A 20838-nucleotide genomic window follows, 5' to 3' on the forward strand; every position below is an offset into this window, starting at 1 on the left:
TGTTTTACAGTTGTATACTCGTGATATGCAGCTATAAACCTATTTGTACAAATTGTGAGATGACTTTGAAGTGAACATAAAGGAAGAACACTTCCAACAGGCAAAGTCCAGAGTAGTAGTGTTAGTGACGCTTCAAAATCCAGCTCACTACACGGGCATTCCCTTTCGATCTTTAGTCTTCCTGGACTAGAAGACGGAAAAGGGGCAAATCTGGAAAGAGGGAAAGTGACTGGTTCAGAGGATTAGAACAGGAGGCACACAATAAGCAAGCCAGGGAGCAGCAAAAACGTTCCATCAAGCAAAAGAGATCCAACGTAGAGCTGGTATTATTAAGCAAAGATCTATCAGCCTGGCAACAAGTCATCCTGCCAAAAGGGCAGACTATGTGTTTCAACTCTGCTAACGTCTAATTGACACAACACAAAGGTTTATGGCAACCTCATGAGAACCGCTAAATAAAGATGCCTAACTGCATGCAAGTTGGAGACTGTCATTTCCCCCCTCTTTTGGTTGCCTCTACTAAAACTAGTAAGCATTAGTAGGTAACATTTTTGCGCATGCTTGTAGCAATCCCACTAAAGTCACTGAAGCCACAAACAGTTTTATGTATGCTAGCAAAAACATCAGATAGCATATGCACTATATATGTACAAAAGTATTGGGACGCCTCAACATTAAACCAACAGGAACAGAATCCATCTGTAGTTCAAACCCTCACAGCTATAACAGCTTCCACTCATCTGGGAAGGCGTTCCACAAGATTTTGGAGTGTTTCTGTGGGAATTTTTGCCCATTAATCCAGTAGAGCATTTGTGAGGTCAGATACTGATTTTGGACGAGAGGGCCTGGCTCACAATCTATGTTCTAGTTTCTCTCAATAGTGGCCGGATGCGTTTGTGTCAGTGTTTAGAAACCAATGTCAAAGTTTACCAATATTTTATCCATATAGTATAGGCCAGGGACCTCGAGGTGTGGCCGGCGTGAGATCGGCAGCCAGGGCATCACAAGAGCCCTGCTACTTACCTGTGGGAGGGTCTTTTGTACTGCACAGAGGAAGCGGAACCCAGCAGAGTCACATGAATGTACGTGATATCACATGACTCTGCTCCAGTCCTGCTTCCATTGTGCAGTACCAGAGAACGCAGAGGGAGGCCGCGCCCCCTGCTGAAGTCTGTGAGCGGTATCGAGAGAGCTGCAGGGCAGGTAAGGGGGTGGGGGAGGTTGTTTGAATGAGTATGCGTGATTGAGGGAATGAATCTGTGAAAAAAAAATCAGTGTTTGTGTGATAGCATGGCCTCCTTGTGTATTGATGCTGCCAGCAGTATGGGGTCTGCACATCACTTACAGCCACCCTTTCCCAGCATGTACTGGCTGATTTAGCAATCACACTCCTATCATGCCAACAGCAATCACAGTCCCATCATGCCTAGGTTCCAGCACTTACTGGTTGCCTGGGTATGATAGGAGTATGATTGCCAACAGCAATCACAGTCCTATCATGCCAAGTCATATTGTTGATTTTTTTTTTTTTTATTATTTTTAAAGGTGGGGGGTCATTTTCGGCTAAGTGAACCCTGAATTTTCAGTTTTGGGCCAGAATTTTCATTTTGGTGCATCCCTACAATAAATAGAGCTATTTCATTTTTAATTATCCTGAATCCACAAAACTTTCTAGGCCCATAAATCAGTGAGAGGTTGTGTCATTTACTTTATTTTAATCTGCATATTTTATTTAAGGCCAGATTTTCTCACAGTGAAAAATTAGTGCAGCCCACGCACATATACAATTCTGATGAAGTGGCCCACTGCAGAAAAAACTTGGACACCCCTGGTATAGGCCAATGACTTCTGCTACCCTCAGTGACTCCAATGAAAGCTCAATTCTTTTTGACAGGAGTTCTAATGCGCAAGAAGCATCCTATGGTACGATGCCCGTTTCCACAAGAACCAGTTGGAGATCGTAGTCTAACCTTCAATAACTGAATTGCCTGCAAATAACATGTCTTAAAACACACTGATGCTCATGTTAAATCAACTCCTTCATGCATTTACCATTAAAATAGGTCTGGCGAGCTCCTTTCATATACAATTTTCATAATACGTGACACACATGTTCCATGCTGAATGCCAGATAAGAGAAAGTGTGCATGCTGTCCTTTAAGAAAATGTGTCCATTTGAAGGCCAAACCCCTTGAGAAAGGTGGCGAAAGCCTGAACGTTTAATAGAAATGTCATGCAGCAAGAGAGACTGCGGCCACACATAACCTTTCCAAGAGTCCGCTCTCAGATATGTAAAGAGAGACATTTTCCCCCATTGCAAGAAAAGGGCACATTATTTATTAAAGCATTTCAAAAGGCTATATAAAACAAACTGGGTCTACAATTAAACTGTGCAATTATTATTATCTTGCAGAATAGGTTCTTAATTGGCTGAGAAATATTGTGTGACCTGCTAAGGTGAGAGTCTGAGTTTAATGTTACAGATATACAGGCATCATTGATAAATTATGGGTTTTTTGTGCAGTTTACATTCTTTTCTTTTGGGTTCAGGGTATGCAAACTGATCAATGGAACCTTTACATTGTGTAATCATGAAGGTCTAGCCCCGTCTTGGGTCTGCTGGGGCAAGTACTCTGCTTGAAAACAAGTGCCAAGGAGGCTCTAAAATCTCACGATTAGAGTTGATTTCACTGGCTGGCCCTGTGAGAGAAATATGCAGGATGCTAATCTGTATCACGAAACCAGTGAAATCTCTGAATTAACACTGTGTGCATGAGATTTTTGGCATCACAGTCACCAGAAAAGGTCACAAAGCAGGTCCTCCACCACCCCAGGGATTTGTATATACTTTTAGAGTACCGAGAAAGTCAAGGTCCACAGTCGAGTAACTGGTCACTGTTGAGAGGTCACACCAGCAATCACCACTACCTGCTCCATCAGTCATTCAGCAGATAGAACTTTACTCCCTTCCCAAGTCACTCCTCTGTTCAGCAGACACAAGAACAAAGCTTGCTTGGTTGCCTTCACTGGTTTGTTAGTTCTCGCTGAACAAATTGTAGCTTCTAAATGCTGACAACACAAATAAAACCCTCATTGTTCTCGCTGGAAACATGGTCTATCTCCGCTTGTTTACAAGCACAGCTGTGTGGTATACAGCACATGCATTGTAACCAACTGGCACTTGGCAAACAGCCTCAACTAGATAGTCTCTTCATAATGGGAATGCAGGGGAAACAGGAAACACCACCGACACATCGAAAATAGGCAAAATAAACTTTCAAAAAAAATAAATAAATAAAATCACTCGACAACTAGCAGTTTCTGGCAGGATATACCCAGGGATTCTTTTTTTTATTTATTTATTTTTATTCTACATTTCCCTGCACCACGATTCAAGAGCTTGGGATCACTCAGAAATGTCCTTGGTTTTTTTAAGATGTTGTTAATGACTGTGTTCCAATGGCACATCGTGTTCACTAATCCAAGTTTAAAGTATAAAAGGCTACTTGATTACTAGAGGGCCCCAAAGATTTGAAAGTTAGTATGTTTCGCAGTGCAACAGTGTTGTCTGCGAAGAACACGTTTACGGGTAAGGTTATTCACGGCAACACAAGCTCAGCGGTATTACCGTATTTGCTCGATTATAAGACGACCCTGATTATAAACGACCCCCCAAAATCTGAATATTAATTTATGGAAAAAAAAAAAAAAGAAAAGCCTGAATATAAGACGACCCTATAGGAAAAAAAGTTACCAGTAAATGTTAATTTATGTAAACAATTTTTTTTTTAATAAAAGCTATGATTGAGAAAAATATATATTTCTTTTTTTTTTTTTTTCTCAACCTGCCCCCCCCCCCAGTTATGCACATCTGCCCCCTGGCTTACCACTCTGCCCCAGAAATGTCTTATATACCCTATATGCCACTGTGCCCCATGATATGGCTTTTGACCACTTATGTGCCAGTCTGCCTCCAGAATTGCCTTATACCCCTATATGCCACTCTGGCATTTAGGGGGCAGAGTAGCATATAGGGAGGTTTAAGGCATTTCAGGAGGCAGAGTGGCGTATAGAGGGTTAAAAGGCATTTCTGGAGGCACAGTGGCATTAAGGGGGTTAAAGAGCATTTCACAGAGCACTCTGCCCCCATTTAACACTCCCTCCCCCTCCCCTCCTCCAAACTTACCAGAGCTTCTGAGTCCCCGGTGCGTAGAGCTCTACGCGATTCGCGTAGACAACTTCCGCTGCAGCCGGGAGGAGGTGCGGCTAGCAGCGGAATTTGTCTGCGTCCATCGCGCAGCCCTTCCCCGGCTGTCAGAGTTCACGGGGAACAGCCGGGGAAGGTCTGCGAGATGGACGCAGACAACCTCCACTGCTAACCCCACCTCCTCCTGGCTGCAGCGGAAGTTGTGTACGCGAATCGCTAAGCACCGGGCAGTGTGTAGAGCTCTATGCGAATCGCGTCGAGCTCTACGCGCTGCCCGGACTAAGCACCGGTAAGTGGGGGGGGGGGGGGGTGACAGGAGGATCGAGGTCCCCTGCATCGCTGGTAAAAAACCTTGTCTTATAATCGAGCAAATAAGGTATATATGTTGTAGCTACATGGCATCAAACAGACAGACCACCAGCGCCTTAAGGTTTATACACGAGATATGCAGCCTGCAGAGTTGTAATCTATTATTACGTAGAGACAGAGTATTTTTCCTGACTGTTTTACCAATAGAAGAACGCATTTTACAGCCATTTGCGTGTTCATGCTTTAAAACCAAGCAAAAACCACAAATTACCATATACATCACTTTTTAAAAAATAAATTGAAAACACAACATACCAGATTTATTTCACGTACCCGGGAATGTAGGGAAAAGTGACTAGACGGATTATATGTGCAAATGAAAAAGACAAGGGTTGGCATGAGAGAACGCATTGTTTCACGGTCATGAAGACCCTTTTATTTTGGGGATATGATTTCCTCTTGAACCAGAGTAAAAACAATGCAGAATATCACATCAGCAAACCGAAAACGACCATGAGCTCAAACTTTACAAGGACTAATTTTAACAAAACCAAAATGATTTCCTTTGCCGACTTCCTGACATCTGGCTTTTGTCTATTGTTTCCAATGGCAGTCAGTATCCTGCTTTCCGTACAATGAATTAACTCCTACCATACTTACCCTGTGAAGAGTCACTGTTTGCTGCTCCCATATTGCGGTTTCTTCCATTACAGTGTTCTGAAAAGAGAAGGGGAAAAATGGATTATTGGAAAGGCAAAAAAAAGCGCAATGCAAAAATAGATACCCCTGTTGAAAGACACAGGAGAATTCCAGCTAGCCCTGATTCAGCAGAGTTCGCCAGAGGCTTTCAGCTGTGGAGACGCCAAACTAGGCAAGTGCCGGACAGCCGCCTTTGGACAAGGTTGTCGTAAATTGAACTGTCAGACTGAGTTTGCTCTGAGAGCTCAGACATCCTCTTCCCACTTCTTTCACTGAAAACCTCAACAATCAAAGCGTTTGCGTGGGGGAATTTTACTGGATACAACGAAAACAGAGTTACTCAACGACTGACTGCTGGAATGCCCACAAAACACAACCTACGGGGCAAAAAAAATGTACAATAGAGAAGCCAGGAAGAGAATCAGCCTCACATCAATAAAAACATGCAGCAAATGCCAGATAACGGCTACTGAATTTCTACAAAAACAACATTGGGTCAGGAACCTGCAGACCTCATTATAAAGAAAGAGGATGATGCTTAAACCCCCCCCCCCAAACAACCCCCAAGAGACCGTTACGTGTCACAGAGGTTTTCACAGGGACTGGGATTTTTTCCTCTATAGATTCACAATAAATCAAATCAAGTTAGCTTTTACATTTACATATACGTACTACACAATGTGTGCTTTGTGGCTTTCAACTGCCTCCCATACCCGTCACTTGCTGGAGGCAGTCGGCTGCGCTGGTTTCATGCCAGCCTTTCCGCAAAACAGATGACAGAAACGCATACATTTTTAGGGGAGAGAACAGCCCATCACATTGAGTAGCCCACCACTGAACTCTCTGCAAAATGTCAATATCTTTCTGTACAGCCCAGAGCATGTCGGAGATGACGGAAAAGCCCAGAGAGAACAGCTTCAATGCAATGTCTCCAGGGTTAAACCTTACGCCTCATACCGATTTTGGGCAACCTTACGCCAGGTAAGAAAAATCACAAAACGTGGTATTTACGATCTGGTGAGGGCATTTATCTTTATACCATACTGGATTATCTTAATTAAAATGACACGTGCATGACAAGCAAGCTTTGAATAACATGGTTCAACTGCCTAACTGATTTGGTGAAGTCTACTTTATGACTTTATGACTAGTTTAACCGCTGAGCAACTATGGCGTTATTCCTCAGTAAGAAAGAAACTAGCGACAGCTTGAGGTTTCAGACCGGCCCAACTAATTATATGTTTTCATGCAAGAAGTATTTGCTTCCTTAAAGGAAACAAATGTTGAAATACAAAGTGCTCTACTTAGGAAGAAAGCGGATTCTTTTTGTCAGCTGGAAAAAGCATATTTGTTCTTCAGCAAAATGGATTTCTGAAACCAAGATACTGCCATGTTTAAAAGGTAGGGCTGAAACATGACTTAAATGACCAATACAAAACACATTACAGACAATGGTAATCAACATTTTATGTTAAACAAAGCAACGCAGTTACACCACAACACACCAATACATTATTCGCCATTCCAGGACCAGTGTCTACCATCCAAGATGAACTTCCTGGGATGGCGAGACCGTGAGACAATACAGCCCCCCAAGCGCTTACTTTACAAAGTAAGTTATTATACCAGCTGAGTTCTGATGACCCTTTAAAAAAAACAAAAAACGTTTCCACAGCAGTTCTTTGCTGCAAGAACAATAAAGATGTGGAATTCGCTACCCACAGAGATTGTGCCATCAAGTTCATTAGATTCCTTTAAAGATATGGGCTAGGCTATATTTTTTAGCAAAAAAATCTACAGGGATATAACAGGTTTCAAGGACACTATTAATTCTAGTCTGTTGATCCAGTGAGTAATCAGATTATCATTTGGAGCCAATAACGAAAGTGTCCCTTTTGTAAGGGAAAAATTTGAAAACTCTTCAATGTGGGTTTTTGGCCTTATTCTGGAAGAACAAAGGCGAACTTTATGGATACTTTTTATAATACAGAAATTAGGTCGTCAAATTTGTAATCCTCTTCTATGACCGACATGCCCAATAGGAGAAGCAGGTGCATTATCAGGGGGGGGGGGGGGGGGTTACATTTATTTATACAGAGAACACCGACTTTGTTGAGCATATATAATTTTATATATACACACACACTTAATATATTATTAGTGTGTGTGTTTTATGAGATTTGGACATGGGGATTATAAATATAAAGTAAGTTTTTTTCTTTTTTGGAGCACTTTTGGTAAAAAAAAACAAACAAACAAAAAAAAAACCACTTATGTAATAATATACTTATTACAACATAATATTGTTGCGGTATTTTTTTTTTGGAACGTTTGGAAACCAAATACACCGGTAGAATTGCGAGCAGCAGTTTTGTCATTAATTTTATACATTCACCCCCCCCCCCCCAGGTTAATTTAATTTAACCGTCCTTTATCACTTTTTTTTTTTTTTTCCTCTCTCTTTAACCTGACTAATGATACTATACAGCTTTAACATCCATATGCCCTGCTGGACTACATAGTTAGCTATAGGAACATGTCCCTAAATCCAAACATTAATATAAATTCACAACACAGCAAAACACTTTAAATTTAGAAACATATATATGGAGTACTATTTTGCATTGTAATAGAAATGAGATATATCTATATATATATATCTATATATCTATCTATCTATCTATACCCCCCCCATAAGATAATATATTTTTTTTGTATACGAGGACAATCTGGTTTTAATTCTGTGATCAATAATCCCTCATACTAAAGAACAAGGAGGTAAAAAGTAAACGTAAACAGGTAAAAGTGTGATAGCTTCTCTTTTACGGCCATCATTACAAGGGTCAGAAAGATAACAATATTACTAAACCCTCACGTATCAGCGCCCGAATTATAAAAACCCTACAACCAAGCAATGCCGCAGCAGTCAGCGGACAGAGTTTCTTACAAAGGCAGAACGAGCACCAGGATGCCGATACTAGCAACACCCGGTTTCCATTTGCAGGTTTGGACACATGCGAATTGTCAGTGTAAAAGTATTAATCAGCAAGTTCCTTCCCACTCAATTAGTTTTTAAAATGGCTGTATTCGAATTTCCAGATATTCCTGTCTCACGATAAAAACTGAGCATTTGAGAGCTACTTTAGAGGGATACTCCAGTTATGCGGCACCAGCATGAAGAAGCATATTACTTTACAAGAGTCAAAAGCAAAAAGAGATCCCGTAAACCAAAGCAGACTAAGTCGTACTGCCCGGATGGAGAAGAGTCCAGCTTCGCCTTGGAAATTGGTTGTTGCCGTAATTTGTATTTATTTATATATATGTGATATTTCCATCTGTAGCGACTGGTCTCGTGCAGCAGTGTATGTTGAGCAAGACTCAAAACGGAAGCCAAAGAAGCCGCCAAACAGACCATGTTATACAAGAAAGAGTTCTCTGGAACTCATTCGCATAGATGGTGCGGCAGTAACAGTTTTATAGAATAGTTTCTCACGCCACTTAGGTAATTAGGTGTCATCCCGGTCTCGGACTGACACTTAGAACTTAACTTTTCAATCCTGATGTGCAGTGTTGACGCTGTATTGCGCCAAATTTATAGCATACTAAACAATGTATTTATTGTATGGGAGATTTGTCGAGTCTAAAAGCACAACTTTTACTGTATGAATATCTACCAAATCATATTATAATAAATCCCTATTAATGAAAGTAGGACAACATATCAAGGTCAAAATATGAAGCAGGGGGATTTGTAAGTCCAAATACATACCAAGATGATTAGTAATTACCGAATACATCCCTGGCTAATCACACTACTATTTTCATATATGAAACCCCACGCAATTAAAAAAAAATAAATAAAAAAAAAAATACATAAATGAATGCCAATAAAAAAAAAAAAAAACAAAAACAAAAAAAACAAAACCTACATTTTAGTGCAAGGAACTTGCTTCTTCCAACCACATATTGGTTGAACACAGTTTAAATTAACAATGCCCTCATTAAGTGAAGTAAACTCTCATGAAATTATTGCTCAATCCGCAGGTCCACACAACATCTGGTCAACCTATACCTCAAAAGCTAAACGATAACAAATTACTAATCCTTGAAGACATCAAAATACAAGCCTGAAGCATGAAAGTTAAGTAACATGTTGCACCCTGCCAATACAGCGGATCATTAAGATGTACAAGTAGAAGTATCAGCAAAGCATCGGGCAAAAATCCCCAAACTCATGGCAGGTGAACACCATATGCTATTTTATGAAGGGAGAGATTCCATGAGAACTAAAAATGTACAAACGAGTCTATACTTTACATTCACTTGGATGAGAAACTACTGCTTAAATCTGGCATGCACTCTACACAAAAACCCCTTTGTACCGGACATATTAATTAAAACCTGTTGTGTTCATCGCAGTAGAAGAGAAAAAGATTATGAATAAATGACAAATTTTCAAACTTTGCAAGAAGGATTAACGACTTCCATTCTTGATGCTAAAACTACAATTGAGAAAATGAACTAGGTTTTCATTGCGAAGCACGGCGTTACTCTTAAGACAATAGCTTCCATTTTGAATGTGGGGCATACAGTTTAAGATCTAATGAACTTTTAACAATGAGCCGGCCAGCGAGCATTGTTCCATGCAGCTTGTGAGACTGAAACCCAACTTTCGTTTATTAGTAATTTTTGATGCGAACAAAAATGCTCCTTCTTAGGAGGAAAAATTTGAATTCTTTGGGCACAATACCCTTTTTTTTTTTGATTTATAAGATAAGAAGAAAAAAAACAAAAACCTCAAAAAAGTGTGATCTAGAGAAACATCAGAACCAACGCAAATGAAGCTGACATGGCCATCAGCAACAGAATGCAACTGATGGAGACAGGGTGTCAGGTCTAAAAACATATATGTTGCTCTGCCCGGGGGCAAAGAGAAAAATCAAAACCGGAGACAGAATATCATGGGACGTGTGACAGTCTGAAATGCCTACAAAGCCGGTTTCAACATCAGAGATCTCCTCAAGGGTCATCGTACACAAAACGCATAAGAAATAATCCATATCTATGGTTTAGATGAACAAAACGCCCTCTGGGAATCAAAACAGCTGGTAACAATAAGAATGAGGCCTTGATTAACCAAACAGATAGGGCTAAACCACAAATGTATATTGCAATATGAATAATATCATTGATGGACCAAAAGAGAAGTATAAGCAGCACTATTAAAGCTCTTAACACGTCTTCCTGGGAAGACAAGATCGTCTTACCAAGTATTACTATGGGAACTGGTACGTTATTAGAGGAAAGCATTCCCCAAACAATAAGTGGAAATCTAATACATAATATTATGAGCCAAGGCGGATCTTTTACCGCCAGCAATTTTGATGTACACACTTTCATTAATGTTACATTAGCAATGTTCCTAAATATACAGACACGGGAAATCGACTCAAACGGGTGAAGAGTAGTAGCCCCGACATTGCTGGCAAGATATCGCCTGAGCTCTTGCATTCAGAAATTGGCATATTGATAGAAGAGGCAGAAGGTAGACATAGAACTCGGCAACAAAGTAAGCAGAAAAACCAACACGCATTTTACAAAACCAATTAAACAATCATTTATGATGCTTATTGCAGCACAAAAGACAAGATGGGCAAAAACATGGGAGATGATGTTAGGCCTATTAACATGTTTTTTTTTTTTCTCTGTAAAAAGTCACATTTTAGGCAGTTGTTCCCCTTAACAGCTTTTACTATGCTGTAAACAAACAAAACAAGATCAAAGTAATAGCTACATAGCATGCCACATAAAGCAACTTTGGGGCTAGTGCGTCTTCAAAGATTTTGAACAGACATCATGAGATCCCTCAGTGTAATAAGACTAGGACAGTTTTATATCATAGGACACCTTTAAACCAAGATGAGAATATATAGTATGAATTATATATATATATTATATTGTATGCTGGGTCACCAACAGTCCAGGGTATTCCACAAGGGCCATTTGGCACTTCCCATGTAGTCATTTTATAGATTTCCGCTAAAGCAGTAGTCATGATGCAGAAATTCCTCACGCAGAATACATACAACAGCAGCAAGGTACTGAGAGAAGCTTCGGTTACTGGATGCCACTGTGCTACGCTACTGTTTTGGTCTCTGTTCCTAATGTTTATGGAAAGTGAATAAAGTCCAGGGATATTTAAAAAAGGGACACAGAAGGGATCCCGACTTTTTTTTTTTGCAGCTGTGGATGGATGGCGGAGGATGAGCCCGGAAGGGTAGTCTGCACTACGGACATCTTGAACCAACACTGCACACTTTCTATTTAGGTGTTTGGAGGAGAGGGGAAAAAAAAACAAACTAATCTGCTTTATGGTAATAGCATTTTTCTTACACAAAGTCTATTTCTTCTAAGGGGGTATGACTATGCAGGCCTGCCAAACCAAACCAACCCAACCAGGGGATATTTATGAAAACCAGCCTTAATTCCTGGGCTGGCACCAAAAAAGGTAATCTAAGGAACCAGCAGCTGTTCTTCTACACAATCATCCCAGATAAGGTCACAAACATTTTAGGGATAACAATGCAGACAGCCCATCACTTTACTGGGGACTCCCTACACCGAGACTGGATCACCATATGCAATCTATCATAGCGGCCAGTCTTTTCTATACTGTTGTGTTAAGACTAGAAAACAACAAAACAGAATCTAATGCGGCTATTGACTACAACATCTTCATATAGGACACATTTATCAAGCTCTTATACCGAGGCTTTTCACGACTAAAGCCTTTACAGTAAAGACAATAAAAGGGAACTGTATTCAGCCGTTCTGCCCTAGAAACTGGTGTGAGATTCAGGAATACAGCAGTCAGGATTCTAATTATGGAGGACTATTCAAGACCTTAAGTATGTTATGTAACAAATTAACTGCTCACAAATAAATTACTTCCTGTGTCCGTAATCCCCTCTCTCCATCAGCTCTGTACGTGGTCATATTACTATTCCATCTAAAAATAAAAAGCAGGAGAGCTGCTTAACCCGTATTTCAAATATTACATATTTTTCCTTAGTAAGCAAAACGCTTATAAAGACCATGGTCTGACCCAACCACAATCCATAGATCTTTCTATACAGCTGAAAAACATGTAGTATTATGGTACCCAACACAGCCAAAGCACTGAAACAATACGAACATCTGCCTTCTCTCCAACAAACAATTGGAAGGGGTCATTGATGCTGGGGCATGTACCAGTCTTGTACACCCTAGATATACCCCAATACTCTATTTGCTAACTACATGACTGTAGCTGCTCCATCACACACACATACATATATATATCTTGAGAGGGTAACGGCAAATAAAAAAAGTTTATGTTAGCAGTTCACATCTTCACCCTGCTTTCACTAGGTAATTCTTCTGTAACAAGGTCATTTTAGGTATATAGCATTTTTTCCTAACAGATTACATTTTTCTAAACCCTTGTTATTACCTATATCCTATATTTAGAAATGGGGGTAAAAGATCTAAGAAAGGCACTAGGGAAAAAAATTAGATGCTAGAGCAGAAAAAAAAAAAATTATATATATATATATATCTCTCAACATATAGAACTAAAAATCTGAAAGTAAACGTTTTGAAATAGTTTACTTGTGTTATAGCAAGTCTTTGGCAACCAGCTGACAGATTGCCTTAGTGCTCATCATTCCACATGTCGTAACTATGAAGGTCACCTCCCATATTCCCGCGGCAGATGTAATCTGAATGCCTGCAGTCACAGCACACGAACAAAACTGTTCCATCCCAAAATCAGAAGCCAAGCAAACCCATCTCAACCCTTTTTATTTAGCACAGGCTTCTTTACATACAACTTTTCAGCTCCTGAAGAACTCTTAAATCTCAGGCTTCACATCAAATCTCCACTATTTCAGGGAACGGGGTATACCGGTTACTAAACAGTTCCTGATTGAATCAACCATTCCCAGGTTTCGAAAGCTAGATTCTCTCAAACTTGCAACATATCACTGTACTGAGATATAATTATACACACACACACACTCACCAAAAGGGCAGCTTTAGAGCGCTGTCCTTTAGTTACACAATAAACATGTAATTCATTGTATCAGCTGTGCGTTATATTAAAGTTGGGCCTCCAAATAACCTTCAAACACTGGAAGTATACAATATTAGCAAATGTTATCTTGTCAAAGAACAAAAGGACCCTTTATCTACACTGTAAACAAGAATTTACACTAAAGAATTTTGGATTTTGTTTCTGGCAGATTGGACAGACACACATGCCTACAAGCACACAGCTCTTGCATAACGCACAAACATGTTCCGTGCACATTTTATTTTTTTAATTCCAGGGTTTCATTGAGAAATGCTACTCAGAACCCTACATTTTTTTTAAAGGGATAATAGACATAACTGGGCCCATGTAAGTTTGATTTCAGGCTCTGTGCCAGCGATGTATTTAAATTGGATGCTGCCCTAGGATTGATCCAGGAAAGCTCCACCATTAGGACACTCAGCTTCAGCACATGAGAGGAAGCCTGATCACCCCATAGCCCTTGGTTTTGCTTCCTTTCCTGACCTGCTGGCCTAGACCAAAAGGAGTACTGTAAAGTCTTTTGGAGTTCTATACGTCAATATAGCATGCACTATATCAGGGGCGTCCAACATGCGGCCCGCGGAACCTCGAGGTGCGGCCCGCGTGAGATCAGCAGCCAGGATCACAAGAGCCATGCTGCTTACTTGTGGGAGGGGCTATTCTCTGCTCCAGTCCTGCCTCCTCTGTGGGGAGACCGAGGGAGGCCGCGCCCCCTGCTGAAGTCTGATCAGCATTGAGAGAGCTGTAGTGCAGGTAAGGGGGTGGGGGGAGTGTGTTTGAATGAATATGCCTGATTGAGGGAATGAATCTGTGAATGAATGTGTGTGATAGCATGGATGTGTAAGTGCTGGAACCTAGGCATGATGGGACTGATTGCTGTTAACAATCCCACTCCTATCATGCCAAGTCAGCCAGTATATGCTGAAACCTGGCTAGCTGCCCCCTTGTGTATTGATGCTGCCAGCAGTATGGGGTCTGCACTTACAGCCACCCTGTACCAGCATGTACTGGCTGACTTGGGATGATAGGAGTGTGATTGCTAACAGCAATCACAGTCCCATCATGCCTAGGTTCCAGCATTTACTGGTTGCCTGGGTATAAAAAGAGTGTGTTTGCTGTTAGCAATCACACTCCTATCATGCCAAGTCATATTGTTGATTTTTTTTGTCCAATTGTGGTGTGTTACTTTTAATAAAAGCATGGTTACACACTAAAATTGGACAAAAAATACCGGTAATATGCCCAGCCAACCAGTACATGCTGGAATCTGGGTATGCCTGAGATTGCTGTTAATCATAATATATAATTTTTTGTACAATTTTGGTGTGTAACTTACTTTTATTAAAAAAGTGTGTGGGGGGTCATTTTCAGTTTCGGCTAAGTGAACCCTGAATTTTCGGTTTTGGTCCAGAATTTTCATTTTAGTGCATCCCTAAAATAAATAGAACTATTTTATTTTTACTTATCCAGAATCCTGCATTTGTAGTCACAAAACTTTCTAGGCCCAGAAATCAGTGAGAGGAAAAGTAAAGGTTTTGTGTCATTTAATTTATTTTAATCTGCATATTTTATTAAAGGCCATATTTTCTCACAGTGAAAAATGAGTGCGGCCCTCGCACGTATACAATTCTGATGAAGTGGCCCACTGCAGAAAAAACTTGGACGCCCCTGCACTATATGGTAGTCATTCTCACTGGAAAGATTTCTGAAAGAAAGGTAGGGGGTAGTCCAAACAGCGAGTTAGTGAAACATATTTGTTATAAATACAGCAATTGGCAAATTACACAATGTTTCTATTTTCAGATCCATCCATACACAGGACAATATTTTGTCACCACAGCAACCAGGAGAGGGATCACAAAACACAACCTAGCCAATTGCACACAGAATCTTGGCATTTCCACAAGTCGTTACACTAGGTAGAAAACAATGAGTACTGGAAGACAAAACATTTTTTTTTTTTTTTAATGAATTGATGTTGAAGGCACCACTTCTATGCTTCTAACTGGTGCTCTGTTTAATGTATGTTCACCAGTAGTTACACATTTTGTGCTAAATTTTGGAACCAGGCAGTTGGCCATGTCCTAACAAAATGTTCACTCCACACATACAAACACGCAACACATCCACGTAGTCACCAAGATGACTCCAGGATTAGTTACCCTGTTAAGTGCAGATCGTCAAGGATGTTTGCCCTAGCTGAGGTTAGCAATAAAATCTTAATTTTTAATCGATGTCATGTCAGATTGACAATGCAGATCAGACACATAGCACCTTTCCTTGCTTCCCACGTGGAGATGTGTGTGCATCAGACATTAATGGCACCTTGGACATCTGACCAAGCAGCCCAACATTGTGTAAACCGGTAAAGATGATCACCCCTAAAAAGCTACAGACTCAGTAAGGTATGAAGTCCCTCCAGATGGGTTCTCCCCAGTTCCCATGTTATTTTGTTGAGGCTCTACAGAATATTAGGTGGAGAGGCTCTTCTCACCTTAGTGCATCTAAATTCTAATCAACCAGTGCAGATCACAGAGTCCATCAGTAAATGCAGGGTCCTGCTTTCCCCACACTGCAACCTTTCCCAACTAAGATAGTATGCAGCCAAGTGATCATACCAATTAAGCAACAAGTTTCTCCTTCAAGGACTGTGTTGACCCTTTGAAAAGCATAATTAAAGGCAACAAGGTGAGATTTCATTTTACCCACAGGTCCTTGTTTACGAAACAAAAGCAGAATTTGAAAGCTTTACGGTGGTGCTTCTGCAAAAATATCTCACTACTACTACTACAAGTATGACCCGCATAACAATTCATTAGAAGTGTGCTTTCTAGTCCATTATGTTTTGCAAGGATCCACTTGCTTTTGTACAGTAAAAAGACACTCGTATATATTGTCACGTATTACTCCAAAAAAGGCTTTATCGGCTTGCTCAGGAGGAACCGATTTTTTTACACTACTGTTATAATTAAATGTCTAGACACTGGCATTGAAAACAAAAATCACTGCACTGTAAACAGGAATTAGACTGATTGGAGATGTAAGAGCTACAGTGACACAACCATGATTTCAAGAACTAAGAACTGTTGGCTTATGCTTCCCAATTTTTTTAATAAAATACTCCTTGTTCCAGAAAGGGGGCCAAATGCTCCCTACAAACCTTACTTACTAGGGAAGCCCATGAAATCATTAAGTTCCTCGGCCAATAGCAATCATTACGGCAGGCTATAACAACATTACTGCCAGAACAACTGTACACTTAACATTCTCTCCCTGCGCCTCTATGTTTGCCAAAACTATTTACTTATTCTTGCTACAGTCAATTTCACAACCCCACCGGTCCTATAGCTGATCTTCACCACAAAATAATAATATTACTACTCATGAATTTATTCCATTCCTTGGGTAGAAGCCAATTCCTATACTGGCAGCATTACAGAGTGAAGAGAAGAGACAAGTTTGGGAAAGAAAAGGAATTTGTCGATGGCTGAATTCTGCTTAAAATAAAATAGTTTCTGGCCTTTAAAACACATCACACAAATGTAATGATTATTTGTAAGTTACAATGACACGCTAGGCCTATATATTAATTTGATGTGAATCAAACTACAGCAGCATTCCAGAAAGATTTTCTATTGATCCCTAATTCAGTCACTTTTGTTCCCCATAGTGAATAACTAATTTTAAGATTTGTGAACAAAAACACTGTAAAGTAAGAATGCTTTCAAAAACTTGATAGTTGATAATCATTTTACAAAATTGAGTGAACAGAATTTTTTTTTTTTTTTGGTACAACCACTCTTTGCCTTTAAAACAGCATTTATTCTTCTAGGTCAGGGCTCGACAAATCCCAGGCGCCAGGTCGACTGATAATTTTGGGTTTAGGATCCAGATCCCCCGCGGCGTTGCAGGGGACTTGGCGGCTCCACCCACCCTCCTTACTGAACGGGGCTATCACCGCCCACGAAGGTCACCGAGTCGCGCTGGCCAGCTGACTCAATTCTATTTCGGAACAACGGGGGCGGCTTCTTAAAAAGCCACCCCTGTCGATTCAAAATAGGAGTCAGCTGGCGCCGCTCAACTTTTGTGGGCGGCACCAGCGCTGCTCAATGACCTTTGCGGGCGGTGGCAGTCCCGTTCAGTGAGGAGGGTGGAGCCGCCGGCAGCAGCCGGGGACAGAGTTTGCCTTTGTCCCAAGTTTCCTATAGCCATCTTTGTCACTAAAAAGCTTCCCATAGTCCCATGTTTAGTAAAGATGCCTATGGGAGACTGGGGACAAAGGCAAACTCTGTCCCCAATTTCCTATAGGAATCCTGGTCATTAAATAGCTTCCCATAGTCCCATGTTTAGTGACAAAGATGCCTATGGGAAACTGGGAGCAAAGGCAAAGTCTGTCCCCAGTTTCCCATAGGCATCTTTGTCTCTAAACATGGGACTATGGGAAGCTATTTAGTGATAAAGATGCCTATAGGAAATTGGGGATATAATTAATGGGATTAATTAATGGTAATTAAAAGTATGCACTGGTGCTTTTTTGTGTGGGCAAAGTGTAAGTGCAGGGCAAAGTGAGGGCTAGGGTAAAGTGTGAGACTGTGGGTGCAGGGCAAAGTGCGAGTGTAGGGGGGAAAAAAAAGTCCTGGCTCCTAACTTTTTTAGCTGGCTCCTAGATAAAAAATAAATAAATAAATAAATTAAAAAAAAAAAAAAAAAAGATTGTCAAGCCCTGTTCTAGGTACACTTACACATAGATTAAGGAACCTGTCAAGTAGGTTGTACCAAACATCTTGGAGAACTAACCACAGTTCTATGGATGTCAGCAAACTCAATTTCTTCTCTTACTTTCTTCGTGTAATCCCAGATAGACTTGATGTTGAGATCAGGGCTCTGTGGGGGCCATACCATCACTTACAGGACTTCTGTTGGCGATGGTATGGCCTGTATTAAGATTGGTCTTGATTTTGACTGCACTTTTAGGGTCGATTGGCTCCAAATATATTCTGCAGCAATCAGATGCCTCCCTGATGGTATTGTGTGATGGATAAGTACCTGCCTGTACTTCTCACCATTGCAGAGATCGTTAAGGCTAACCAAATCCCCAATATAATTTGAAGAAATCCAGCCACAAACTTGCAAAGAACCTCCACCATGCTTCACTGTTGCCTGCTCATTCTTGTACCACTCCAGTCCTTCAGTGAATGGTCTTCTGTTACAGCTGAATATTTAAAATGTTTGTCCAGAGCACTTGCTGCCATTATTCTGCTCCCTAGTTCCTGTGTTTTCGGGAATAGTTGGGTAGCTTGGCCTAGTTTCCACATCAGAGGTTTGGCTTTTTGGACGCGAGTCTTCCATGAAGGGTGTACCTGGGCCCTACTGTTTTCTGTTAATGATGAACATCTTCAAACTGCGCTGAGAAGCAAGCATCTTTCATCTGTTGCATTCCTGGTCTGACCACTACATCCACGATCCTCAACATTGTCTGTTTCTTTGTATTTCTTCAAATGAGCTTGGACAGAACATCTGCAAACCCCGGTCTACCTTGAAATTTCTGCTGATGCAGTATAACTACCTTGTGTCTGGTTGCTGTGCCAAGTATTTCCAAGGTGTATGAGTTTTGACATTAAACAGTCTTTAGCAACCCTGTTAGTTATTTACATTAGCGAGATTGGCTGTTCCTCACACACAGCTGTTTTTGTTTCAGTTAATGATTGTGTTTCAATGTACATATTAAATTGATGATCATTAGCACATGTTTAATCATACACCTAACTATATGCTTCTTTGAAGACGAAGGGTGGTCACAGAAAATATTGAGTTAAGGTTTCTTCTGATGACTCGCTTTGCATTGTGTTGAATATAAAAACAAACATGTTTTTGAAAGCATTATTACTTTACTAGCAAAAATACTGTACTAATATTTTATATTTTTGAATATTAAGAGAACTGCGCTCATAGCATTGTGTTTGACCAGATATCTACCAGGGACAGATCAAGCAGACTGAGGCTCTACTAGTTACTCTTTATTCTGGAAATGTTCCAATTTATGATGCATTTTACTAGATAAACACTGCATAACCAAGTAAATATATTCTGCTCCCATGTAAAATAATTTCTCCCGCATTTTCCTTGTGATCAGGAAGTTATTTAGCTGGATTTAAGCTGGAGAAACTCTAGAAACCCATTTGAAAAACACTAAAAGCAACTAAACATTGCTTTTTTCTTTATATACATGGATACACCTCTCCCCCAACCCTTTTACTGTACATCATTTTGTATAGGCCTAATTTGAGCACGAGGCCAACAAGCCTAGGAACAAAGCAATTTTATAATTTGACTGATAATGACAGGGCATAAGGTTAGGATAAGAGAAAAAAAAGGTTTTTGCAATTTAGGAAGACAGGAGTCACCCATCTAAAAGATTTCCAGTACGTTACACAGATTGGTCTTCTCTGTCTCCCTAATTGTTTCTACAATAAATAAACCCAATATAAAAAAAAAGCAATAGAAAAACAGACCCATTCAGCCATCTACTCTGCCCGCTCTTCCTGATGCAGACGCAAACCTTCATCAGTCCTTGATCGTGTCTTAGATTCAGGATAGCGACCGCAGACTCTGTAGCAACGTTACAATAAGTAAAATAAATGACAAATTTGGAATGACACAGGCTAACACGTACAGAGAGGGCCCTGCTCTTGCAAGTTTACAACCTTCGCCACGAATGATTAGATTCACCGTATTAGCCTTTATCCCATGGTGACAGCGGGAACTCGCACCATTTGCTGGAGAGCTACGTCGGCGCTGCCGTTTGTGCACAGGGTGGGAACCAGAACTAAGGACATCTCTAAATTTCAGGTAAGTTTCCATTACAAGCTACAGTACCCCAAAAAAATTATGTACAGTCACAATACTAGGACTGTCCCCTAACTTTTTTTCCCCATGTTACACAGATGGCGGGTAAAAAGTCACTTATTAACAGAAACAGGGCCGGTTGTGGAAACCCTTAATACTTGTATCCACCCATTCATATAAATCACCAATTCTGACTTTACGCAATCCAAAAGGCACCCACCCACAATTAACAAAACCGCATTGGTGATGACGCTTCAGTTATGGCTCCTGATACCTATTCAAAGTGAACTGACTACTCCAGATTAAATAAAAGGTGTCATCTACATGCCAACATTTAGAGCGTTGTGTCATACGGAACACAATATAATGGCACAGCTACAGCGTTACGTCCTGTTTGTACAGTCACTTTCCAGCATATCAAGATTAACCAGTTACAAAACGCAACCCAACCAAAAGATGGAAGTCACCGGAGTGGGTGTGGAATAAACACAAGCACAATACTAAAACTAACTATTCACAGTAATGTTATTCCATAATCAAGTAAAAAATGGAAACAATGAGAGCTAATGCTAATAAAACTGCAACAAAAGAAGAAAAGAAAAAGGGAAAGCCAAATAACAAAACTCAAGGACTTAATAGGGGCATCAAGGGGTTGTAATATATA

At 40.4% G+C, this 20838-nt stretch overlaps 1 protein-coding gene across 1 annotated transcript in view; it reads right to left on the minus strand.

Moving 5' to 3' along the window:
- Positions 1 to 20838, minus strand: part of LOC149297762 (tight junction protein 1-like) — a 147017-nt gene that overhangs the window by 31062 nt on the left and 95117 nt on the right. The window contains exon 3 of the mRNA XM_089488349.1: positions 5177 to 5233. Within this exon, the coding sequence (XP_089344475.1) occupies positions 5177 to 5233 (57 nt within the window). The remainder of the gene's footprint in view (positions 1 to 5176; positions 5234 to 20838) is intronic.

This window comes from Sceloporus occidentalis, unplaced genomic scaffold (assembly GCF_023333645.1).
Source record: "Sceloporus occidentalis isolate IW3139 unplaced genomic scaffold, rSceOcc1.0.p SCAF_37, whole genome shotgun sequence".
Lineage (NCBI taxonomy): Eukaryota > Metazoa > Chordata > Lepidosauria > Squamata > Phrynosomatidae > Sceloporus > Sceloporus occidentalis.